The 24,757-nt window shown below is 36.6% G+C and overlaps 1 protein-coding gene across 7 annotated transcripts in view; it reads left to right on the forward strand.

Annotated features, from left to right (window-relative positions):
* Positions 1-24,757, forward strand: part of ATRX (ATRX, chromatin remodeler) — a 237,710-nt gene that overhangs the window by 192,325 nt on the left and 20,628 nt on the right. For all 7 annotated transcript variants that reach the window (XM_008071841.1, XM_008071843.1, XM_008071842.2 and 4 more), the window contains 2 exons: positions 13,391-13,568; positions 14,958-15,152. In XM_008071841.1, coding sequence (XP_008070032.1) covers positions 13,391-13,568; positions 14,958-15,152 — 373 coding nt within the window. The remainder of the gene's footprint in view (positions 1-13,390; positions 13,569-14,957; positions 15,153-24,757) is intronic.

A 24,757-nucleotide genomic window follows, 5' to 3' on the forward strand; every position in this document is an offset into this window, starting at 1 on the left:
AGGCGCGGGATTACAGGCTGAGCCACCGAGCCCAGCTTGTTATACTTTTTACAGATTGTTTTATCTAGTCGTTTTTTTTCAAATAAATTTTAGGATAATCTTGTCTATATCTAAAAAAATTTGCAAAGATTTTGCTAGGAATTGTATTAAATGTTATTAATTTGGAGAGAATTGGTAGTTTTACTATATTGAGTCTTCTAATCTGTGAACACAGTATATCTCTCCATTTATGTTGATCTTTGATATCTTTCATCAGTGTTTTGTAGTTTTTAACATACAAGTCCTGTTCTTTTGTCATATTTGCACCTAAATATTTTTCTTTTTTGAGTGATTTTAAATGATACTGTATTTTAAATTTTCATTTCCATGTATTCATGGCTCAAATATAGACGTGCAGTTGATTTTTGTGTTCTTTTTTTTTGTCTATGGTCTTGTTGATTTCATTTGTTCCAGGAGTTTGTTTTGTAGATCCCTTAGGATTTTCTAAATAAATTTTTATGTTGTCTGCAAGACGTTGTTTTATTTCTTTCCTTTCTGATCTGTATGTGGTTTCTTTTAATTTTTTCTTTTAAACTTCTTAGGTTAATAGCTCTTTTTTTTCCCCCCTCCATGCATTTAAAAAATTATTATAGATATATGTGGTACAAGTCAAGATTAGTTACAAAAGCAGGCTTTGTGTAGGTGAAGTTTGGACCTCCAACTGACTCTCACTTCCCCTGGTTTAGGACCTGGTACCCATTGTGATGCTTCATGCTCCCCTCCCTTCCTTCCTTCCTCTCCTGGCAGTGCTCATCGACTGCCGTTCCCTCACTTGTGCTAATGCAATTAATGATCAGGTCCTGCCTTATTTTCATACACTAGTTAGGACTTCCAGTGATAGTTGAATAGTAGTGATGAGAGTGGACATCCTTGCCTTTTTCCTGGTCTTAGGAGAAAAGCTTTCAGTGTTCATTAACTATAATACTTGTAGGATTTTTGTAGATTCTCTTTACCAAGTTGAACAAGTCTCCCTCTATTCTTAATTTCCTGAGCATTTTTATTATGAGTGCGTGTTTAATTTACTCAAATGCTTTTAATTTTATTTGTTTATTTTTATTTTTGAGTTGGAGTCTCACTCTGTCACCCAGGCTGGAGTGCAGTGGCACGCTTCTGGTCACTGCAGCCTCTACCTGCTGGGCTCAGGCTATCCTTCCACCTCAGCCTTCCAAGTAGTTGGAACCGCAGGCATGTGCCACCATGCCAGGCTAATTTTTTTATTTATTGTTGAGATGAGGTCTCACCAAGTTGCTCAGGCTGGTCTCGAACCTGTGGGCTCAGGCAACCCTCTCACCTCAGCCTCCCAAATTGCTAGGATTATAGGCGTGAACCACCGCACCTGGCCTGTTAAATGCTTTTTCTGCCTTAGTTAGTATAATCTGTTTTTCCTTCTTTGACCTGTTAATGTGATGTGTTACATAGATTGATTTTTGAATATTGAGTCAGGCTTTCATCCCTGGAGTAAATTTGATCATGTGTATAATTCTTCTTTGTCACTAGGTTCTGTTTACTAGTAATTTGTTGAGATATTCATGAGAGATATTGGTAGATATTCAGTTGTTTCTGTCTGGTTTTTGTATCAGGATAATATTAACCTCATAAAATGAGTTGATAAGTGTTCTCCTACTCTTTGGGGGAAAAAAACCAACAATATCGAATTTGTGTTACTCTCAAATGTTTGGTAAAATTTGCCAGTGAAAATTCTGGCCTTGGAAATTTCTTTTTTGGGGGAGTTTAAAAATCTCTAATTATATGTATTTAATAGTTGTTTACTATTCAAGTGATCTGTTTCATATTGAATGAGTTGTGGTAGTTTGTGCTCTTTGAAGAATTGGCTCATTTCATCTTAATTTCAAATTTATTTATAGGATTATTCATAGTATTTCCTTACAGTCCTTTTGATGTCTGTAGGGTCTATAGTGATAACCTATGTTTCATTCCCTATACTGGTTATTAGTGTGTTCTCTTATTTTTGTCAGTCTTGCTAGAGGTTTGTCAGCTTTATTAATCTTTTCAAATAGCCAGCTTTAATGTTTCCCTGATGTTTTTTGTATTTTCATTTCATCTTGCTTCTGGTTTATTTTGCTCTTGTTTTACTTTCTTCAGGTGGAAGCTTAGATTGCTAATTTGATTTGAGACCTTTCCTCTTATCTAATGTAAGCATGCAGTGTTATAAATTTCACTTTCAGCATTGCTTTAACTGTCATACAGATTTTGATACATTGTATTTTCATTCAGTTCAGTGTATTTTTTATTTTATTTGAGACTTTCTCTTTGACTTGTAGCTAGATGCCTGTTGTTGGATTTCCAAGATTTTGGAGACTTTCATTATTTTTCTGTTATGGATTTATTGTTTGATTCACTTATGTTCAGAAAATATATTATATATGATTTTAGTTTTTTAAAGTTTGTTGTGTTTTGTTTTATGGACTAATATCTTGGTATACAGTATGTGGGACCTTGAAGAGAATGTATATTCTGTTATTAAATGGAGTGTTCTATAAATGTTGATCAGATTTTTTTCTTCAATGGGGTTGTATTCTTTACATTGCTGGGGGTTTTTTGTCTGGTTGGTTATCAATTTTTCAGAGAGAAGCATTGAATCTTCCAACTATAATATGGATTTGTCTGTTTCTCTTTTCAGTTCCGTCAGTTTTTACTTCTCATATTTTCAGCTCTGTTATTTAGTGGGTGCACATGTAGAATTGTGTCCCTCTCTGTCCCTCATACTGTGTTTTGCTCTGAAGTCAACTTTATCTGATACTAATCTAGTCAATTCAGTTTTATTTTGATTGATATTTGCATGCTATATATTTTTTCATCATTTGACTTTAAACTTATCTGTAATTTTTTATTTGCAGTGAGTTTCTTGTAGACAGCATGTAGTTGGGTCATGGTTTTTTTTCCTCACCTTTTAAAATCTCTTTTAAGTGGTGTATGAAGACCATTTATATTTAATATGAAGCCTGCATGTGCCAATTTTTTTTTGTTGTTTAATTTATTCTCTTTCATTCCGTTTTCTTCCGTTTGTAGTTTCTTTTCTTTTCCCTTCCTGTGGATTATTTTTTATTTTTGGAATTCTATTTTGATTTATCTATAGTGTTTCTTAGTATATCTCTTTGTATAGCTTTCATAGTAGTTGCTGTGTATATTACATTTTATACACACACACACACACACACACACACACACACACACAGAGCTTGTTATAGTCTACTGGTGTCATCATTTTACCAGTTTGACTGAAGCACAGAAACCTTACCCCTTTATGTCCCTTTGGTTCTCTTTTTATAACTGTATTAAGTGTTTGACCACATCAGTCAGTGTAATCATTTTTTCTTCAATCATAGAACGTGATGTAGAAAACACAACAGAAGGAAAACATTGTATTCTTTCATTGTATTTTTGCTCTTTTCATTGTTGCTTCTTCCTAATGTTTCAGTATTCCTATCTTTATTGTTTCTTTTGTATTTAGAGAACTTCCTTTAGGTTTTTTTGTTTGTTTGTTTGTTTGTTTTTAGTCAGAGTCTCACTTTGTCACCCAGGCTGGAGTGCAGTGGAATGATTATGGCTCACTGCAGCCTCAACCTCCTGGGCTCAGGTGATCCTTCTGCCTCAGCCTCCCTAGTAGGCGTGCACTACCACACCTGGCTAAATTATTTATTTTTTATAGAAACGAGGTCTTGCTATGTTGCCTAGGTTGATCTCAAACTCCTGACCTCAAGCAATTCTCCTGTCTCAGCCTCCCAAAGTACTAGAATTACAGGTATGATCCACTACACCCAGCTGCTTTAGCCATCTCTTAAGGGCAAGTTTGCTAGCAACAAATTCTCTGAGTTCCTTCATTTGAGAATTTCTTGATTTCCCCGTCATCCTTGAAGGGTATTTCACCTGGATATAGAATTCTGGGCTGCCAATTCCTTTAGCATTTGAAAAATGTTTTGCATCTTCCTCCTTGCCTCTATGGTTTCTTATGAGAAACCTGCTGTTCAAAAATTTTCCCCCTTTAGATAAGGTATTGTTTCTCTCTGTTCTTTCAAGATTTTTTTTTCTTTATCTTAGTTTTCAGAAGATGACTATGGCATGTCCTGTCAGGAATTTGTTTGGGTTTACCATGTTTGTGGTTTATTTAGCTTCTTAAACCCATAAGTTTATATTCATTACTAAGTTTTGCTAATTTTTAGCCATGATTTCTTTGAATACTTTTTCATGGCCTCCTTCTTTCTCCTTTCCTTTTAGGATTCTGATGACAAAATGTTAGATCTTTTGTTATAACAAATGGTTCCATGGTTCCCTGAGTCTGTCTTTTTTTTCACTCCCTTTCTATCTGTTGTTCACTCTTCAAGTTCACTGATTTTTTTGTCTGCTGCATTCTACTGTTGAGCTCATCTATTGAGTTTTTTATTTTTATTGTTGTGTTTTTCAATTCGGAATTTCTTTGCAGAGTCTGTATTTCTTTCATTTGTTGAAGTTGAGATCTTCCTGGTCTTTTTTTTTTTTTTTTTGATTCAGAGTCTCACTCTGTTGCCCAGGCTGGAGTGCAGTGGCATGATCACAGCTCACCACAGCCTTGACCTCCTGGGGTCAGATCATCCTTCTGCTTTAGCCTGCCAAGTAGCTGGGACTACAAGTGCACATCACCATGCCTGGCTAATTTTTTTTAACTTTTTGTAGAGATGAGTACTCACTATGTTGCCCAGGTTGGGCTCAAGCAGTCTTTCCACCTCAGCCTCCAAAACTGCTGCAATTATAGGTGTAAGCCACCATGCCTAGCCTTTTTCCTGGTTCTTATTATGACAGAGTTCTTGTATTTACACTGGACATTTTGGTTATCATATAATGAGATTCTGTATCTTATTTAAGTCTTCTGTTATAATAAGCATCTTCTGACAAATGTTCTGATAAGGATATGCAGTGTTCCACCTCATTGCTGCCAGTTGATGATGGGAATTCAGTCACCAGGCTCCCTACTGGTACTTGCTTTGCCTGGGAGGATCAGGATTGCCTGTTTACTTCTTTTCAGATGGCCTCTACTGACTCTCCAGGGGATGCTCCATTAGTTCTTGGATGGTGGTATAATTCCTAACTCTCCACTAGGCCTCTTTTGATATACTACACCAGTGGGATTGGAAGGGGTTTTCTTGTAACTGCTGGGTGTGGTTGGATATCCTGGCTCTCTACATGATCTTCACTGACATTGCTGGGTTATTAAATCAGACTTCTCTGACACATCTGGTGTCAGAGCTTTGTTAGGGTAGAAGGGTGGGAGTGCAGCTGCATTTTTTGTTTTCTGTACCGTTTGACTGGAGTGAGGTGGTTATTTTGGTTTTCTTTTTGATATGCTGCCCCTTTCCTCATTTTTGGCTAGAGAGGGCAGGCATTTCTTGAGCAATTTTTTTGCCGGCACCTGCTGGTATTATTTAGCAACCAGCCTATGATATATGAAGCAGAAAGGAAGCCTGTGAAACTCACTGCCATGTTTTCCCTTAGGTCCCTAACTTCCTTCGCAGTCTACCTCCTCCTTCTCACTTTTTGAGCCTTCTTTTGTTTTTTTATATATATAAGCATAACATGTCCCAGGTTTTTAGCTCTACCAATTGTGAGGAATAGGGATCAGGATATCTACTCCATTTCTTTAGAAATGAAAGTCCAAAGATTAAACTTTTAAAAGAATCATGTTTGCCTTTTCTTGGTATATGCCTAAGGGTGATATTGCTGCGTAATAGGTAATTTCAGCTTTAGCTTATTCAGCCAAAACACTTTTCCAGAATGGTTGTAGCAATTTACACTCCCACCAGTGTTGCATATGTGTTTTAGTTGTTGTGTATCCTCACCATCACTTGATAGTGTTTGTCCTTTTTTCTTTTTCTTTTCCTTTCTTTTTTTTTTGAGTTGGAGTCTCACTCTGTCACCCATACTGGAGTACAGTGGCCGCTCCCGGCTACTGCAGCCTCCCTCGACTTGCTGGGCTCCGGCGATCCTTCTGCCTCAGCCTTCCAAGTAGCTGGAACTATAGGTGCGTGCTACCACGCCTGGCTGATTTTTTTATTTATTGTAGAGAGGTGGTCTCGCCAAGTTGCCCAGGCGGGTCTCGAACCCACGGGCTCAGGCAATCCACTCATCTCAGCCTCCCAAGGCGTGGGATTACAGGCTGAACCACCGAGCCCGGCTGTTCTTTTTTCAAAAACGTGATAGATATATAATGGTAAGGCTTCAGAGTTTTGACTTGTATTTCCCTGGTAACTAATTCATGTGCGGTGTAGTTTGAAATTTGGAAGCTAAAAACAATGAAGGTTTGATAAAGAAGCAGCAAAGATTTTATTTTTGATTGGCGTAAGAAAATTTTCGTAAACAGGGTACACAAAGGACTAACCATAAAAGGAAAGATTGATAGTTGAGCTTCATTAGAATTCACCAAAGGTGTGATAGTTAATTTTATGTGGCAGCTTAACAGCTAAGGAATGCCCAGTGCCTGGCAAAACATGTCTGAGTATGTGGGTGAAGATGTTTTTGAAAGAGATTAGCATTTGAATCAGTAGACTGAATAAAGACAACTGCCCTCATCAGTGTGAGTAGGCATCATCCAATCTAACAAAAAAGTGAAGGAAAGGCAAAGTTACTCTCTCTCTCTCTTTGAACTAGGGCATCCATCTTATTCTGCCCTTGAATATCAGCAATCCTGGTTCTACAGCCCATAAGACTTGAACTAAGACTTACACGAACTATTCTTGTCCTTCCACCCTTACCCTCAGTTCTCAGACTTTTGGACTGGGACCAGGATTTATGCCATTAGCTTCCCTAGTTCTCCAACTTGTGTGTAGCACATTATAGAACTTTTTATCCTCTGTGACCACAGTGAGGCAAGTCCCATAATAAATCTCCCTCTCTCCCTTCCTCCCTCCCTTCCTCCCTTTCTTCCTCCCATCCCTCCCTCTTATCCCCCCCTCATCCCTCTCCCTCATCCCTCCCTCCCTGTTTTTGTCAAAGGTGCAAAAGCTGTTGGGCATGGTGGCAGGAGGCTGAGGTAGGAGGATTGCTTGAGCCCAGGAGTTCAAGGCTACAGCGAGTATGATTTCACCACTGCACTCCAGCCTGGGTGACAGAGTGAGACCCTATCTCTCTTTTTTTTTTTTTAAGAAGGTGCAAAAACGATTCAGTAGAGGGAGGATAGGCTTTTCAAAATATAGTATTGGACCAATTGGACTTTCATAGGCCAAAAACGAACCTTGACCTAAGTCTTATTCATTTTAAAAAATCAAGTCAAAATGGGTCATAAACCTAAGTGTAAAAGTATTATATTTGTATAAGAAAACATAGAGAAAATCTTTAGAACTGGGGTTAGGCAAAGAGTTTCTTAGTCATAACACCAAAGACATATAGTACATTTTTAAAAATCAGCAATTAGACTTAATCACAATTAAAAACTTTTGTCTGTGAAAGACCTTGTTAAGAAAAGAAAAAGACAGTCTGGGTGTGGTGGCACATGCCTGTAATCCCAGCATTTTGAGAAGCAGAGGTGAGAGGATTGCCTGAGCCCACCAGTTCAAGACCAGCTTAGGCACATAGTGAGACCTTGTCTCTACAATAAAAAAAAAAAAAAATTAGCTGGGTTGGATGTGGTGGCACACACATGTGGTTCCAGCTACTTGGAAAGCAGAGGTGGAGGGATCACCTGAGCCCAGCAGGTCAAGGCCACGGTGGCTGTGACCATGCCACTGCACTCCAGCCTGGGCAACAGAGTGAGACTCCAACTCAAAAAAAACAAAACAAAAAGGAAAAAGACAACCTACAGATCTGTTGAAAATATTTGCAAGTTGCATATTTAACAAAGAACTCATATTTAGAATGTATAAAGAACTTTCAGAAAGAAAACAGCCGGGCTCGGTGGCTCAGCCTGTAATCCCACGCCTTTGGGAGGCTGAGGTGAGTGGATTGCCTGAGTCTGCGGGTTCGAGACCCACTTGGGCAGCAAGACCTCATCTCTACAATAAATAAAAAAATCAGCCGGGCGTGGTAGCGCGTGCCTGTAATTCTGGCTACTCGGAAGGCTGAGGTGGAAGGATCGCCGGAGTCCAGCAGGTCGAGGCTGCAGTGGCCGGGAGCGGCCACTGCACTCCAGTCTGGGCGACAGAGTGAGACTCCAACTCAAAAAAAAAAAAAAAACAGAAAGAAAACAATTCAGTTAGAAAATGGGCAAAGGACTTGAACTGACCACTTCATGAAGAAGGTCTGTGCATGGCAGATAAGCACATAAAAAGATGTTTAACATCACTAGCCATTAGGAACTTTAACTTAAAACCATAAGTTTTCACACACCTATCAGAATGGTTAAAATAAAAAAATAGTGACAATACCAAATACTGGTGAGGATGCAGAGAAACTATTTGTCCTACATTACTAGTGGTAATATAAAGTGGTACAACCACTCTGGAAAAACAAATTGGCAATTTAGAAAATCAACTAAACATACACATGTCATATAATCCTACAGTTACATTCTTGAAATGTATCCCATAGAAATGAAAACATTTTCAAATGGAAACTTGCACACAAATGTTCTTAGCAGCTTTATTTGTAATAGCTAAAAACTGGCAACAATCCAAACGTTCTTTAACATATGAATAGATAAGCAAATTGTGTTCTATTTATATAATGAAATAATGCTCAGCAATTAAAAGGAGTGTACTACTGATATTAATCCAAGCAGCAACTTATGTGGATCTCAAGGACATTATGCTGAGTGGAAAGTGAAAGTCTCAGAAGGTTATATATTGTATGATTCTGTTCATATAGCATTCTCGATGTGCCAGAATTATGAGAGAAAACAGATCAGTGGTTGCCAGGGTTTAGAGTTGGGGAAGGGTGTGGATACTAAAGGGGACAGCACAAGGAAGTTTTTTTGTGTATGATAATGTAACAGTTGTATATCCTGCTTGTGGTAATGGTTACATATATCTACATGCATGATAAAATTTAATGGAACTATGTACCAAAAACAAACAAACTGGTGAAACCCAAATGAACTCTGTACTTGAGTTTGTACCAATGTCAGTTTCTTGGTTTTGACTATGTACTGGAGTTATATAAGTTATTGTAAGTCACCATTGGGTGAAGCTGGGAGAAGGATACATGGGGACTCTCCTATCTAAGTACTAACCAGGACTGACCCTGCTTAGCTTCCGAGATCAGACTAGATCAGGCATATTCAGGGTAGTATGACCATAGACATGAGGGGATTCTATATACTAATGCTATAAATTTTTGTGAACCTTAGACTATAAGTTATTATAAAAACAAAAAGTACCACGAGTTGTGTGTAAGATCTGGAGCAAATGGAACTCTCATACACTGCTGGTGGGAATGTAAATTGGAATAACTACTTTGGAGAACTGTTTGTTCAGTTTGACAATACCTTATACATGCCCTGTGACTCAGTATTTCCATTCTTAGATATGTAACTAACTGAAATGCTTTTGCCAGCACTTTGAGAGACCAAGGTGGGAGGATTGCTTGAACCCAGGAGTTCGAGATCAGTTTAGGCAACATAGTGAGATCTCATCTCCACAAAAAATAAAAAAAAATTAGCTGTGCATGGTGGCATACGCCTGTAGTACCAGCTACTCCAGAGGCTGAGGCAGGAGGATCCCTTGAACCCTGGAGAGTGAGGCTACAATGAGCCATGATCAGCTTGGGCAACAGAAGGAGGCCCTGACTCATAAATCAGTCCAATCAATCAATCAATGCTTTTACCAAAGAACATGTACAAAAAAGTTTATAGGTACCACTATACAAATAATGGCTCATGTTATAATCATGTTTGTTTTGAGCATATACTTTAAGACTAATGCTTAGAATTAAGAATATTTAAAAATAGCCGGGCTTGGTGGCTCAGCCTGTAATCCCGCACTTTGGGAAGCTGAGGTGAGTGGATTACCTGAGCCTGCGGGTTCGAGACCTGCCTGGGCAACTTGGTGAGACCTCATCTCTACAATAAATAAAAAATTAGCTGGGCGTGGTAGTGCGCACCTGTAGTTCCAGCTACTTGGAAGGCTGAGGCGGAAAGATCGCCGGAGCCCAGCAGGTCGAGGCTGCGGTGGCCAGGAGCGGCCACTGCACTCCAGTCTGGGCGACAAAGTGAGACTCCAACTCAAAAAAAAAAAAAAGAATATTTAAAAATATCCTGGTTTATCTCAATGTGAACTTATGTATTCTATACTGAAAAATATTATAGGTTAAATAGTTAAAATAATTCTTTGGAGGTGTCAAGAAGGCCCATGGGGAGTAGCACCTGGGGGTTCCCTGCCTCCTGTCTGGGCTGCCACATGGGGTCCCAGGGAAGCAGGTGCTAGGTAAAGGCCAGGCCCTTGCCTATCTCACTGTGCCCCAGCTGGCAGCAGGTACCCATGTGTTACAAACAGCGACTGGCAGCACTGCCTCCTCCTGACATTCCTGCCACCCAACATCAAAGCTGGTGTGTGACCTTTCTGCCACTTGATATTCTCCTCAGAAGATGCATCCCTGAGCTATAAATTTGTTCTTACAAAGCAACATCAATAAATCAAAACCATCTCTCCCCCCCCCAAAAAAAATAATAATTCTTAAGACCAATCCATTCATTTAACTGTTCGTTTCTTTATTTTTCTTTTAGGGTGAGTTAAACAGTTTTGTTTGCCACTTGTATGCTCTTAAAAGCAAAAATATGTGGTTGACCACATCTATACCTAGTAAATACCTCTATTGTTGCAAATTACATTGCATTACAATTGTTGGTATGTTTATTATGGTGGTCTCCTTTAGTGCTATGACCAAATATTTTTCATCTTTCATCTTTTATCTTTTGTGTTCTCAGACTAGCTCAGTATTTGAGATGCAGTAGCAATTTGATAAGCATGCTTACTAAACATTATTCATTATTGAATAGATACCAAAGTGTTTTGAAGTTCTCTATGCACGCGTGCGTGTGTGTGCTTTAGCCTATATAGCTTATACCATTCTATATGCTTGATTCTTTTGCCATCTTTTGCTTATGTAGAAGCATATGTAAATAACTGGAATAATTTTGGAGCAGCATTTGCCAGGAAACCTTTAAATGTGTCTACTAATTAAAGTAGTTTGTTTTCTGCAATGAGTATATATTATAGGAGTATAAAGAAGAAAATAGTCATCATAATCCCACTTACCAGAGAGATATCCACAGTTAACATTGTATGTATATATGTTTTATTTTATAAATGCAGTTGCAATTATATTTAATAAGGCTCTGTATCCTGCTTTTCTCCCTACATAACATAGTATTTGGGATTTTTAATGGTAATGTAGCCAGAGTGTAATTTGGTTTACTACGTTATACATATTTTTTTTAATTTTCAACCTTATGCTATTATAAATTACACTATGGTGAGTATTTTTTTTGAAAACTGGACTTCTTTTGTGATAATTTCTATAGGCTGTGTTCGTAGATGTGTGGTAGCTCCAAGTTGATATAAAACATGAATTTCGTATCTCTGTTTATTTTGTACCAGGAGTTTTCTTTAGTGTATAATATGATTGGTAACTAAATTGTAAATTCTTTCCCTTTATGTAAATTTAGAGTTTCTTTTCATTCTGGTGTACAATGCTATAACTGTAATGGGTATAGAATTTTAGTTATTAATCTTCTGTCATGAAAGAAAATAAGACTTAGTATAAAGGCATTTGTGGTAATTATTGAGAACTTATAGTTTTCTAGGGGATTTTCTCATTCAGATATAAAGTTTCCAACAATAAACAAACTATTAAATATTATATAGTCATTCAATGAAATATTATGCAGCTATAAGCATGATGTTTACCAAGAAATTTGAGGAAATACTCATAATATAAACTATATACAGATGTTATCTTGACTGTATAAAACCAAAAAAGTATATACTTAAAGAAAAGAAACCTCATGATTTGAATAGGTATTGTTTCTGGGGAGTAGACTTGATTAATTTTGTTTCATTAGACTTGTTTATATTTTCAAAAATATTATATATAACCTTTTTCAAACAAATTCTTTTTTGAATCAGTGTCTTACTCTTGCCTAGGCTGGCATACAGTGGCATGATCGCGGCTCACCATAGCCTCGACCTCCTGGGCTCAAGGGATTCTCCTCCCTTAGCCTCCTGAGTAGCTGGGACTACAGGCGTTTGCCATCATGCCTGGCTTTTTTTTTTTTTTTTTTCTGTAGAGATGAAGTCTTGCTATATTGCCCAGGCTGGTATCGAACTCCTGGGCTCAGGCAATCCACCTACCTTAGCCTCCCAAAGCACTGGGATAATAGGCTGAGCCACCAAACCTGGCTTAAATTTGTATTAATAGTAAAGTAATATGCTTACTTATTTTTAAAAAACAGTTTTACAAGCCTTCAAATAAAAACCAGTCCTGTGACCAACCTCTTTCTACTCATGATTTCTACTTTCTGGAGGTAATCAATTTCAACTCTTGCCAATTCTTCTGTTATTTACTTAACTTACATATATCCTTTCTACAGTCTGAAGTGGTAATTTCTCCAAAAGCACACACACACTTTTCCTCATTCATTTCCCCAGCATAATTTTTCATTATATTTGCTTAAGTCACTTGGAGTGTTGACTTTATTGTAACTATGTAAATATTCTTAAACCATTTAAGACACTATGATTACATTTCCCTTGTTGTGAACCTGTTTCTTTTTTGCTGAAGTCATTTGCTTAACATCCCATGTACCTGTTACTAATTCATTCCCAAATGATCCTATAGAAATATTACACATCACTGTGTTCCAATATATCAGCATATCTATCAGTTTCTCTTTTTTCCTTGGACACACCCTTCCTGGAGTCCTATGTCAGATTGCTCCTACTTGAGCTAACTCAGAACCTTACATCTACGAAACTTATCTCCTTTAATTCATTGCACTATATTATAAATGTTTGCCTAGGAATCACTTCTATGACACTCAGCTCCTTGAGTGTCCTATCTTTCATTTTATGTACTTAGTGTGCCCCTAACTGTGCCCAACACAATATGGACTTTCAAGTCACACATAAATTTTCTAAATTTACTCAGAAGTGTGTAAAACCTTGAGTACATTGTAAACATATGATTTTCATTTTATCTTTATTCTTAATTCAAACTGTTTCATTTTCCAGCAATAGCACTCTCCCTGGGCATATAAAACATCAACCTGACTCCTAAGATAATGTCTTGTTTTCTTCAGTAAGTAAGAAATGAATTCTGTGAATGCCTAATTGTTCAAAAAACTGCCTAAGGGTACAAAAAGTCATATCATAATTAAAATATCTGTAAAGCACTTACTACTGAAGCATTTATTCTATATTTTTACTTTCAGAGGGCGATTGTTTATCATTTCCACCAAAGCAGGATCTCTAGGAATTAATCTGGTAGCTGCTAATCGAGTAATTATATTTGATGCCTCTTGGAATCCATCTTATGATATCCAGAGTATATTCAGAGTTTATCGCTTTGGACAAACTAAGCCTGTTTATGTATATAGGTTCTTAGCTCAGGTAGGTTTATAATTTCTATTCTCTTTATTATATTGAAACATATATAATTATATATTACATATTATATGGTTATATATTATATTATATTGAGAGTTTGGGTGAAACTGATAATCTTTTAGAGGTGTGAAGCATGTATGTATTACAGAGAGGCAAACAAAGTTGAAAACATTGTTACTATACAGAAAGCAGCAGAAGTCAATTTTGGCCTCTCATAATTTTCTGTTTTGCAGCTTATCCATTTCTATATTGTCAGTTTTCTCAGGTTGTGATTCTTTTGCATGAGTAAACAGATGTAATACTTTCTTACTAGCTCAGGAGAGTTAAATATTTATAGTTGATTTTACATAGAAAGACTAATAACTAAATCTAATGTGCTTATAAATTAAAAGGTCAAAGGATCACTGTTTTTCAGTGACCACCAGGTATTAATTTGAAAATTGTGGGTAAATAAAAAGTTAACTTATTGTAATAATGTGTAATCATTACAAAGAATAACTAATTCTTTCTAGGCAAGAGTATTAAAGTCATTTCCTTTAAATATAAACTCAAGTCCTAACAGAAACTCAAATTTAAGAAAAATACGTAATATCAAAAGAAGTAGGTGCTATAGTTGTATTTTTACCTGGTACATCTGCTGTGGGAACAGATGCTAACCTCTCTCCACTTGCCTCCAAGGATTCTGGGCTTCTCAGCCAGACTGTGTTTCATTGGTAGATCCTTGCTTATTTGATCTTCTGTGGTACATAATATGATTGATAACATCATTGTAAACTCTTTCCTGTTATTTAAATTTAGAGCTTCTTTACATTCTAGTTTATAATATGATATACTTTGTTACATTATATTTAATATACATTTAATATAATGTAGTTTATGTATATATATAATGTAATGTGATGGCGTTCTTATGTAATGGATATGGCATTTTATATTAGTTTTCTGTCCTGAAATTATAGCAAGTAAGATTTGATATATAGGAAGTTTATGATGATTTTTTGATAATTTATTGTATTACATTGAAAGGAATTAAACTGCTCTCTGGCATTCTAACTTTAATACTCACCTAAATTTTTATTTTGTATACCGCTTTATTTTTGTTTGCCCTGGCATCTGCCTGCTCTCCTTCTATCAAGTACAGAAATATAAAAAGTCACACATGAATGCATTTTGGTCAGATAATATAGAATGATTATCAATAATGTAATATTCTTAATTTGTCATGGTAAACTGTACTGAACAGATTCAATCTTTCATGAACATTACTAAAGAATTTTTTTATGGCAATGTAAGTTTTACCATTTTATATTAACCAGTAACTATCTTTAAGTTTCATGTTTACAGAATTTTTTCTTATTTGCATATTGTTCCTTTTTTTTTTTTTTAACAAAGGGAACCATGGAAGATAAAATTTATGATCGGCAAGTAACTAAGCAGTCACTCTCTTTTCGAGTTGTTGATCAGCAGCAGGTTGAGCGTCATTTTACTATGAATGAGCTTACTGAACTTTATACTTTCGAGCCAGACTTATTAGATGACCCTAATTCAGAAAAGAAGAAAAAGAGGGACACTCCCATGCTGCCAAAGGTAAACATACATATATTATTAGCTTTTAAAAAACAACATGGACCAAGGAGATTTTCCTACTACTGTGAAAGTTAGTCATCGAATTAAGGCTATATTTCAGGAGCTTTAAAAGATAATAAAATTGTATTTAATAAATTTTGTATAGATAACTATAAATGAAAGGGTGCTTGATCAGTTCTCCATGTAACACCGTAAAAAGATAATATATTCCGAAATACATGTTTTATGCCAAATGAAGAGCTCAGCCTTCCAGATAAAGGTCTTTGAGTAGAAACCTTAAAAGAAATATTGTTGTTCTGTTTTAATACATCTCCAGTAAAGGGCATACACAATTTAAATAGTTCTATATGAAATTAAGCTGTCTTTTCTTTAACATTCTTCTCCCTCATACAGCAATTAAGAATCAGCAAATATCCAATAAGTATATGAAAAGGTACTCAAGGTCTCTGATTATCAGGGAAATGCAAATCAAAACCACAATGAGATATCACGTAACACTTGTTAGGATGGCTGTTATCAAAAAGACAAGAAATAATAAGTGTTAGCAAGGATGCAGAGAAAAAGGAAACCCTTGTACACTGCTGACAGGAGTGTAAATTGGTGCAGTCATTATGGAAAACAGTATTGAGGTGCCTGAAAAAAATTAAAAACAGAGCTACCATATGATCCATCAGTCTCACTTCTGGGTATACAAGGGGGATCCAAAAATACCAGGAATTTATTTATTAAAAAATTGTGTATTTATTCTTACATACTTAAACTTAAGTCACCTTCAATGTACTCTGTTTGGTACAATACACCTATCAGGATGATGCTATGTCCACTGCTCAAAACAGTTTTTGAACTCATCGTTTTTTTATGCCTTTTAGTGCTTCTGCCATTTTTTGTTTCTCCTCTTCCACATCGACAAAAGTTTCCCTTTGAGAACTTTTTCATCCTGGGAAACAAAAAAAAGTCACGTGGGGCAAGATCAGAAGAATAGGGAGGGTGGGGCATGGGGATCATGCCATTTTGAGTGAAAAACTGCTGAACACTCAGTGTGGTGTAAGTGCACTCATAAATAACCCATCATGAAATGGTCAAACACGTCGAAAGAATCTCCACAAAAAAAAATTCACTGAAGCCAAACGCAGCCTCTCACAGCAACCTTAACTGGTACAATGATGTTGATGGGTTCCTAGAATGCTTACCTAGCAGGGGAAGCCTGGATCACAAGGGGCTCACCCTCCAAAAGGTAATTCCTACTTTGGGGGGGTCTCCTTCATATATCCAAAGAAATTGAAATCAGGATCTTAAAGAAATATCTGAACTTCTGTATTTATTGTAGTCATTATTCACAATAGCTAAAACATGGAAACAAAATTAATGTCCATCAGTGGATGATGAATAAAGAAAATGTGTCATATAAACACAGTAGAATATTATTCAGCCTTAGAAAAAAACGAAATACTGCCATTTGCAATAGTGTAAATAGTGTAAGTCAGACATAGAAGGACAAACACTACTTCATACTGCTTATATGAAGAGTCTAAAACAGTCAGACTCATTAAAGCAGAGTGTAGAATGATGGTTTCTAAGGACTGGGAAGAGGAGGAAATGGGAAGGTTTTGTCAAAGGCTTCAAGGTTTCAGTGAGGCAAGATGATTAGCCCTAGAGATCTACTGTACAGCATGGTGCCTATAGTAAATAATACTGTATTGTGTACTTAAAATTTGCTAGGAGGATAGAGCTTATATTAAGATCTTATGTTAAAATAATAAAGAGGGTATGAGGAACTTTTAGAGGTGATGGATCTGTTTATGGCATTGACTGTGGTAATGGTTTCATGGGTATATGAGGAGGAACCCAAAAAAAACCAGAATTATTTTTTGTAGGGTGAACCCCTTATAGTAACTGAATCTCCCACTAAGTAACTATTCTAGGAACCCATTGGCATCAGTGTACCAGCTAGTGTTGTTGTGAGAGGCTGCATTTGACTTCACATTTTGGGGGGAAAATTGTTTCTACACATGTGCCCATTTCATGATGGATGATTTACAAGCACATCTGCCCACAACCACACTGTGTGTTCAGCAGTTTTTGACCTAAAATGGCATGACCCCCATGCCCTACCCTCCCTATTCACCTGATCTTGCCCCAAGTGACTTTTTTTGTTTTACTGATGAACAAAGTTCTCAAAGGGAAATGTTTGGTCTGTATGGAAGAGGTGAAACATAAAACACAGAAGCACTAAAAGTCATCAAAATTGACAAGTTCAAAAACTTTTGAGCAGTGGAAAAATTGTCTTGATAGGTGTATGGCATCAAACGGAGTACTTTTGAAGGTGACTGAAATTTAAACATGTAAGAATGAATACACAGTTTTGAATAAATTTTGATTATTTTGGTGTCCCCTCTCATATACTTACTCCAAATTCATAAAAAATGAATACATTAAATATGTATGGTTTTTTTGTATGTCAAAAAATTATGGAGCTGTCGCTCTAGATTTAAAGAATTTTTACTTAAAAACTATATAATACTGAAAAGTTTTCTAAGTATTTTCACATGTTATCTTAATTGATCACTGGAATAACTTTATGTTCATATTGGTAAGGTAAACAATAATATTGGCCAGGTGCAGTGGCTCACGCCTGTAATCCCAGCACTTTGGGAGGCCGAGGCAAGAGGATCACCTGAACCCAGGGGTTTGAGACCAGCCTAGGCAATTTGGTGAGACCTCATCACTACAATAAATTAAAAAGATTAGCTGGGCGTGGTGACACATGTCTGTGGTTCCAGCTGCTTGGAAGGTTGAGGTGGAAGGATCACCTGAGCCCAGCAGGTCAAGGCTGCAGTGGCCATGAGTGTGCCAGTACACTCCAGCCTGGGCAGTAGAGTGAGACTTCAACTCACAAAAAACAAACAAAAATTAATAATAATATTATTCCTATTCTACAGATAAAAACATGAATTATCAGAAAGAATAAATGACTTATTCAGTGTCACAGTCAATAATTTGTTTGTTGAATCAGTATTGTAATTCTGATTTCCTCTCTATAATTGTGTGCTATTTCTGCTCTAACACATTGCTTGCCAGAGGGCAGTAATTGTTTATCTATTTTTTTTTTTTTTTTGAGTTGGAGTCTCACTCTGTCGCTCAGACTAGAGTGCCTTGGCCGCTCCCGGCCACTGCAGCCTCGACCTGCTGGGCTACTGCGATCCTTCCGCCTCAGCCTTCCAAGTAGCTGGAATTACAGGCGTGCTACCACACCTGGCTAATTTTTTTGATTTATTGTAGAGATGAGGTCTCGCCAAGTTGCCCAGGCGGGTCTCGAGTCCGCGGGCTCAGGCAATCCACTCACCTCAGCCTCCCAAGGCGCGGGATGAGCCACCGAGCCCGGCTTGTTTATCTATTTTTAAAAAGAATCAGCAAATAAAACAGTATGTCTTACTTGGTATTTTTCACTGTCAGCTAGCAAGTGGCAGAGCCAGGACTAGTATCTACATCTGTCTTCTGGTCCATTGTTCTTACCTAGGAGAATGTTATTTAATATTAATATAGCAAGTAAAGAGACTTCTAGGTAAAACAATTGTTGTAGATTTCTGGTTGCAGGAAATTTGTTTAATTTGATAAATATTTATTGACTTTGAAAGGTGTATTGTGAGGGCATACTAAGAAAAACAAGACATTGTTCAGATTATCTAGCAGCAATTGAAAAGCAGATAATGCTGTTTTCATTTTCAAGATGAGGAAATTGAGGCTCAGAGAGGTATGTAACTTACTCATATTACTACTACTTCACCATATGGTAAAGCTGCCTTCAAATCAGGCCTGCCCAACTCAAAAGCATGTACTCTTAGTAATTATACTTTATTGCCTTCCAAATGGAGTTTAGGAAGTTACTTCCAAGTAGAAGAAACAAAGCAGAGGACTTGAGATTCCCAGAATTGAATGACATTTAGCATGCTTTATTTTAGTTTAAGTAAATCTGAATTTTAAAATATATAATGCTTTCACAGTCAATAATATTGTATGATATAACTGTTAAGATTGTATAATTATAGTCAGTGTAACTCATAGCTTGTGAAGTTAAAATTCCTCAAGTTTATAGAAACATTAAGTTTACAAAGACCTTTCTCATACATATTAACTATTTCAGGAAACTGAGGCTTAGAGCGTTTGTGATTACCCAAGGGGATGGGGCAGATAAGTGTTAAAGCTAGTACTTGAACTTAGTATCTTCAATTTATGTTCCAGGGAACCTCAGGAAATCTGCACAGAGGTGCTTCAGGGGCTGCTCCCATGTGACTGAGTACAGAGTGCTCAAGCAAGCAACACACTAAGCCTACATCCCATTTCAATCAGAACCCTTTTAGTCTTTTTTATGTTTTGGGCTTCAACCTAAAATTTAATTTAAAGAGAAGATGTGGCAGCTTTTTATACAGTATTAAGAACACTATACCATGCTACCTTTCTATCACAGTAACTAAAAACTGAGGAATCTAAAAAGGAAGTGCAATAAGATCTATGTGAGATTTGCCTGAGTATGTTAGCTATAATAAGGAGAACAGAGCATTCAGGTACAATTTTGATGAAAAAAAAAAAGATTGGTTGGCCCATAAAAGATGGTTAATATTTAACTGCATAAAGGGAAGAATGAAATATGAATGAAGGATTAAACAGTTTGGGCAAAGGGACAGAGGTAAGAATTTATTTACCAGACTTTAGGGATAATGGAGAAATTGACCTAAGATTGATAAAGAGTTGAGGTTGGATGACTAGGAAAGCCATGTGTAGTACCTGACCCCCAAAAGGGGAAGCACTATGTCTGAGAAGCTGAAGACATGACCCGGGGACAACCATCGAGACATGGGGTTTACTCAGGAACTTATGTACAGGGAGGGTCCAGAAGCAGCTGGCTGAACAGGAAAAATCTCTCTTGATTGTACAAGGAACACAAGTTATATAGTATCTCTACATAGGGCAAATGCAGGATTAAGCATGAAATGGGTAGGGTTTCTAGTGCACAGGCATAATGTGAGAACATGCTTCTTCATATATTACAAGTACTCAAAATGGCTATGATTTATCCCTAGGGATGGGACTTTTAGTATTATAGTGGACTAAAGGTAACCAAAAGTTATGGGCATTAATCCAGGTGGGCCTGAACCAGCCCTGGAGTAGTCCACTGCCTCAAGAGAGGGTGTGAAAGGACATTTACTATGCAAGAACATTTACTATGCATAGCTGCAAGGTGTGGTATGCAGGCAGGGAGAACACTTGGCCCTGTAACAATGGGCTATGACCTCTGTATGACCTGCATGCCCAGACATAGATCCTAAGGGGAAGTAGATATCCTGTGTTGGCCACTCCCCAGGACCCTTCCTCAGGCTCCAACCCCTTGCTTGCAGCCATACCCAAGAACACTATACCATGCTACCTTACCCTACCCCATGAAAGACAAATGGAGGCATTCGGTTTTAGAACAGTATTTACTATAAGTCTTGACAGGAGCTGTTGTGTGATAAATGTGGGCTTTTGGAAAATTAGCCTGGCAGTAAAATACAGGATAAGAACATGTAGGAGGGTAAATCAAACATTTCAAGAAAATAAGTGGTAGAACTCAACTGATAATAGACTGTAGCTTTTAAAGGGATAGGCAGTAAAAATTTTTAATCTAAATACCAAAACCTAGTCATTAAATTGATTTAAAACTTTTTAAGGGTATATATGATGGGCCAATCATTATGCTGGTCACTAGGGTTACATTGATAAATAAGTCTGGGATCCTGTTACCAAGAAGCCTATAGTCTAAAAAGCCTACCTTAAGTAAATATAGTAAAAGTTGTGACTCCTATACTAGAAATCTGTGCATACACCAAAAAAGGAATATTCATTTGTTTCTTGGAAAATTTGGGGATGGAGACTTATATTAAGAGTGCGTGAAGCTGGGCTCGGTGGCTCAGCCTGTAATCCTGCGCTTTTGGGAGGCTGAGGTGAGTGGATTGCCTGAGCCCGCGGGTTCGAGACCCGCCTGGGCAGCGAGACCTCATCTCTACAATAAATCAAAAAATCAGCCGGGCATGGTAGTGCATGCCTGTAGTTCCGGCTCCTTGGAAGGCTGAGGCGGAAGGATCGCTGGAGCCCAGCAGGTCGAGGCTGCGGTGGCTGGGAGCGGCCACTGCACTCCAGTCTGGGCGACAGAGTGAGACTCCAACTCAAAAAAAAAAAAAAAAAAAAAAAGAGTTCTTGAACAGACATTGAAAGTAGAAGTAGGTAGGGGTTTGCATTGGTAGGAGGGCAAAAGGATAGAAGACTCTTCATGGGGAGCAGAAAAAAAACATGCATAACAGCATGACAAATTTGAGGAGCCTCGAATAGTTAAAAATAAATAATAAGAGTATAAGGCGATAGTCATAGAGTAAGGATGGTTGAGGAAGAGGTAAGACTGGAAAGATAGGTGGGAATCAGATAATAGGAATTAGAGAGTTTGTACATTGTGTTATAGGCTGTGAGATCTGTTTAAAAATTTTCAGCAAGAGACTAACATCATATTTTCACTTTAGAAAAATCATTTTGTTTTTGAAGAGAAGAAAATGGATGTTAAGATACTTGTTAGGACACTATTAAAATGATCCAGGTGGGAGAGGTAATGCAGGCCTGAAATAAGGTAGTAGAAATCGGGACAGAGAAGTACCAGGCACAATGTAGATGCTCAATAAATGTTCATTTGTTCCCTAGGTTTATATTTAGAATTTGATTTAACTTTGCCACTGCATTAATAGAACTTGAAAATTGTTCCTCTAAAATGGGTACAAGTAGGTGGGTGTTTTTAAAGTTGATTCCTGTGATTATGGTATAATTGCCTTTTTTATCCATAAGTTTCAAGATGAAAGACTGCTAAAAATGATATGTTTTCATCCCCTCAATGGCTATTATCTAAATAGTGACTAAATTGCATACCTTTTATGAGTTAATTTTTTTATCCTTTGATAGTCCTGAAAGCACTTATTTTCAGCTTATATGCGATTATGATGTGATTAGTATAACTTTCTGCCTCATTACTTCCTCTTTTTAAGTCACTGTTACATAATTCTTGTTACTGTATTTCTGTTCTTGTTTCGCCTTTTACTTTTCCACTTCTAATTTGATCTTATGTCCCAGACTTAATGTTATTAGTCACTTGACTATTTTTCTTCTTTGTCTTCGCTGCTTTTTAAAGGCAAGAACTACATTCTTTACTCTTTTATTACTATCCATAGTGAATAATACAATGCTGGATACCTTTATTTGACCTTTTTTGAAGTTCTAATTGCCTTTTTAGTGATATTTAACTGAACCTTTATTATTCCTTAAAGATCTGTGTATCATTGAAAAGTGGTATTAGACTTACTTTGCAAGCAGTAATATTGAATTGAAGAGTGGTTATTCTAGTCACAGTGGGTTTGTGAAAGGAGAATTGGAGATTTAATTTGTATCTTCAGTTCTACTCTGAATCTGCCATCTTAGCTTCATTCACTACTTTGCCCCATTACTTACATTATTTTTTTTTAATTACATTATTTTCAGTCCTCTCATTGGATTCTTATTACTGTTGTTGCTGTTATCGCTATTCCCTTTTTGAAATATAATGGTCTTGTACTCCTGTGAACCCGTTTTTTAAATTTATTAGTCTTCTGAATCATATCTATCAAGTGTCTGTACATCTCTTTAGTCATTCAGGATAATGTTCCTTAGCTACTTTGAAACTGAAGCATGATCCAAACTTATAAAGAGTTTAACACAAGTTTCTAGTGATACAGATTTGTTGGCTGATTAACTGTTTTTTAAATATTAAAGTAATAGCTAACTTCTCTTAACATTTATGTAAATTATGTTAGGGAAAGTACCTTTTCTGGTAATAAACTTATAAATGATACAGATATTAGAGATGAAAATCTTGGTCAGGGTCATATTTCACAATATGCTTAAGTGGGTGTTTTATTCCTGTAGCCTAAGCTCTGTGTCCTTTATTAAGTAAACAAAAGCCAGTAAAACTAACATAGAAACTTTTTTTGTACTTCCTTTTCCAGAACTGTACTTAATTATGTCTTTTTAAATGTGGACTACTTATTAGTAATTATAGGGAGAACAAAATGGGACTTTAAAGTACCCTAAGTGAGACTTTATGTTTACTTTCTCCACCCTGATTTTGTGTACAATTTTCTCTTGTCCTTTATTCAATTAGTACCTCAAAACATATTTTGCTGGACAGAGATATTATTGTGCAGTTTTATTAGCCAGCATATGGTAATATAAGGTTTTATCTTAGTCATTCTTAACACTAGAATGAAATATACTTCATTAAAGTAATTCAATATAAAGTATGAAACAGCTGATCAACCTACTTCCTCTGAACTTGGATACACTTACTTTTGAGAGTGAAGGTTCAAAAGGGCCCATTTAATTGTAGGTTAAGCATTAGTAACTTATGGCATATGAACCACATGGTAGCACTTGAACCCAGTTTTTGTGGACATACACCTCTAAGATGCAATCTCATAATTGAAACATATATGGGGTTTGATGTCAGTGTCTCTGATGACTTTATCTCATTTATCACAAGTTTAGTATGTTTTTTGTTTGATAAAACAAGTTCTAGTATTGTTTCTATACTGGTATTTACTAGTATAAAATGATTATTATTCATCTGAATAAGAGTAGACCACCAGAAAATATAGAAAGCTCCAAAGGAATTATTTTAATTCTATCATTTCTTTGTAGGTCACAAATGTCTCATATTCAGCATTTGCTGGGATGGTTGATGCCAAGTAAAAAAGAGCAGTTTGCTTAAGTTCTGTCCCTTTCCCAGATAACTTGCCAACCACCCTTTTTGAGGTATAATCTTAGGCAATTCTCATAAGCTTTCTGTGCCTCACTTTTTCAAGATGATAAGAAGGTACCAATACCTCTCACAGAGGAGATAATCCATGTAAGGGCACACTCTGCCTAGCGCTGTGCTCACATGTTAGCTGCTGATTTTGTTTCCATAATTGTCATTAATATTGGCATTACACTAAGTTCGTTTCTCTGCAACCAAAGGGCTTAAAATTTTGGAATTTCAGAGGTATCATGTGAGGTCTTGATCCTTAGGAGAAGATTAAGCTTTATATATGACAAATCGGTAGAAGACTAAAAACATTCAGAACCAGAGGAAATCATCTCAGTTAGACTGCAGAAGAGACAAGTATTTGAAGCTTGAACTCTCCTAGGAATCAATTACAATCAGGAAGGAATATGATGATATTTAATTATTAGATGTTGATAATCACTTTTAATACAGTTAACATGTGGTTGACTAAGAACTATTATCTTTTGTAACATTAAAGGGTTTTTTCCCTAAATAATATAGACAATTTTAGAAGGATTGTCTATCTTAATAGCCAGATAATACTTCTGAAGTAATTTTAAAAAGTGAAGAGTGCATCTAGTGTCCCTCCACAAACTATGTAATAAACACTTGTTAATAGACTGACTATACTTTATTTATAGTTCTGTGGTTTTTTTTTATTATTAATCAATATTTTTTATTATGGTTTTGTGGGGTACAGTTAAGGGTTAGGTGTACAATTACGTTTCATTCA

Source organism: Carlito syrichta, unplaced genomic scaffold, assembly GCF_000164805.1.
Source record: "Carlito syrichta isolate Samal-C Ts95f unplaced genomic scaffold, Tarsius_syrichta-2.0.1 Scaffold314761, whole genome shotgun sequence".
NCBI classification, from domain to species: Eukaryota; Metazoa; Chordata; class Mammalia; order Primates; family Tarsiidae; genus Carlito; species Carlito syrichta.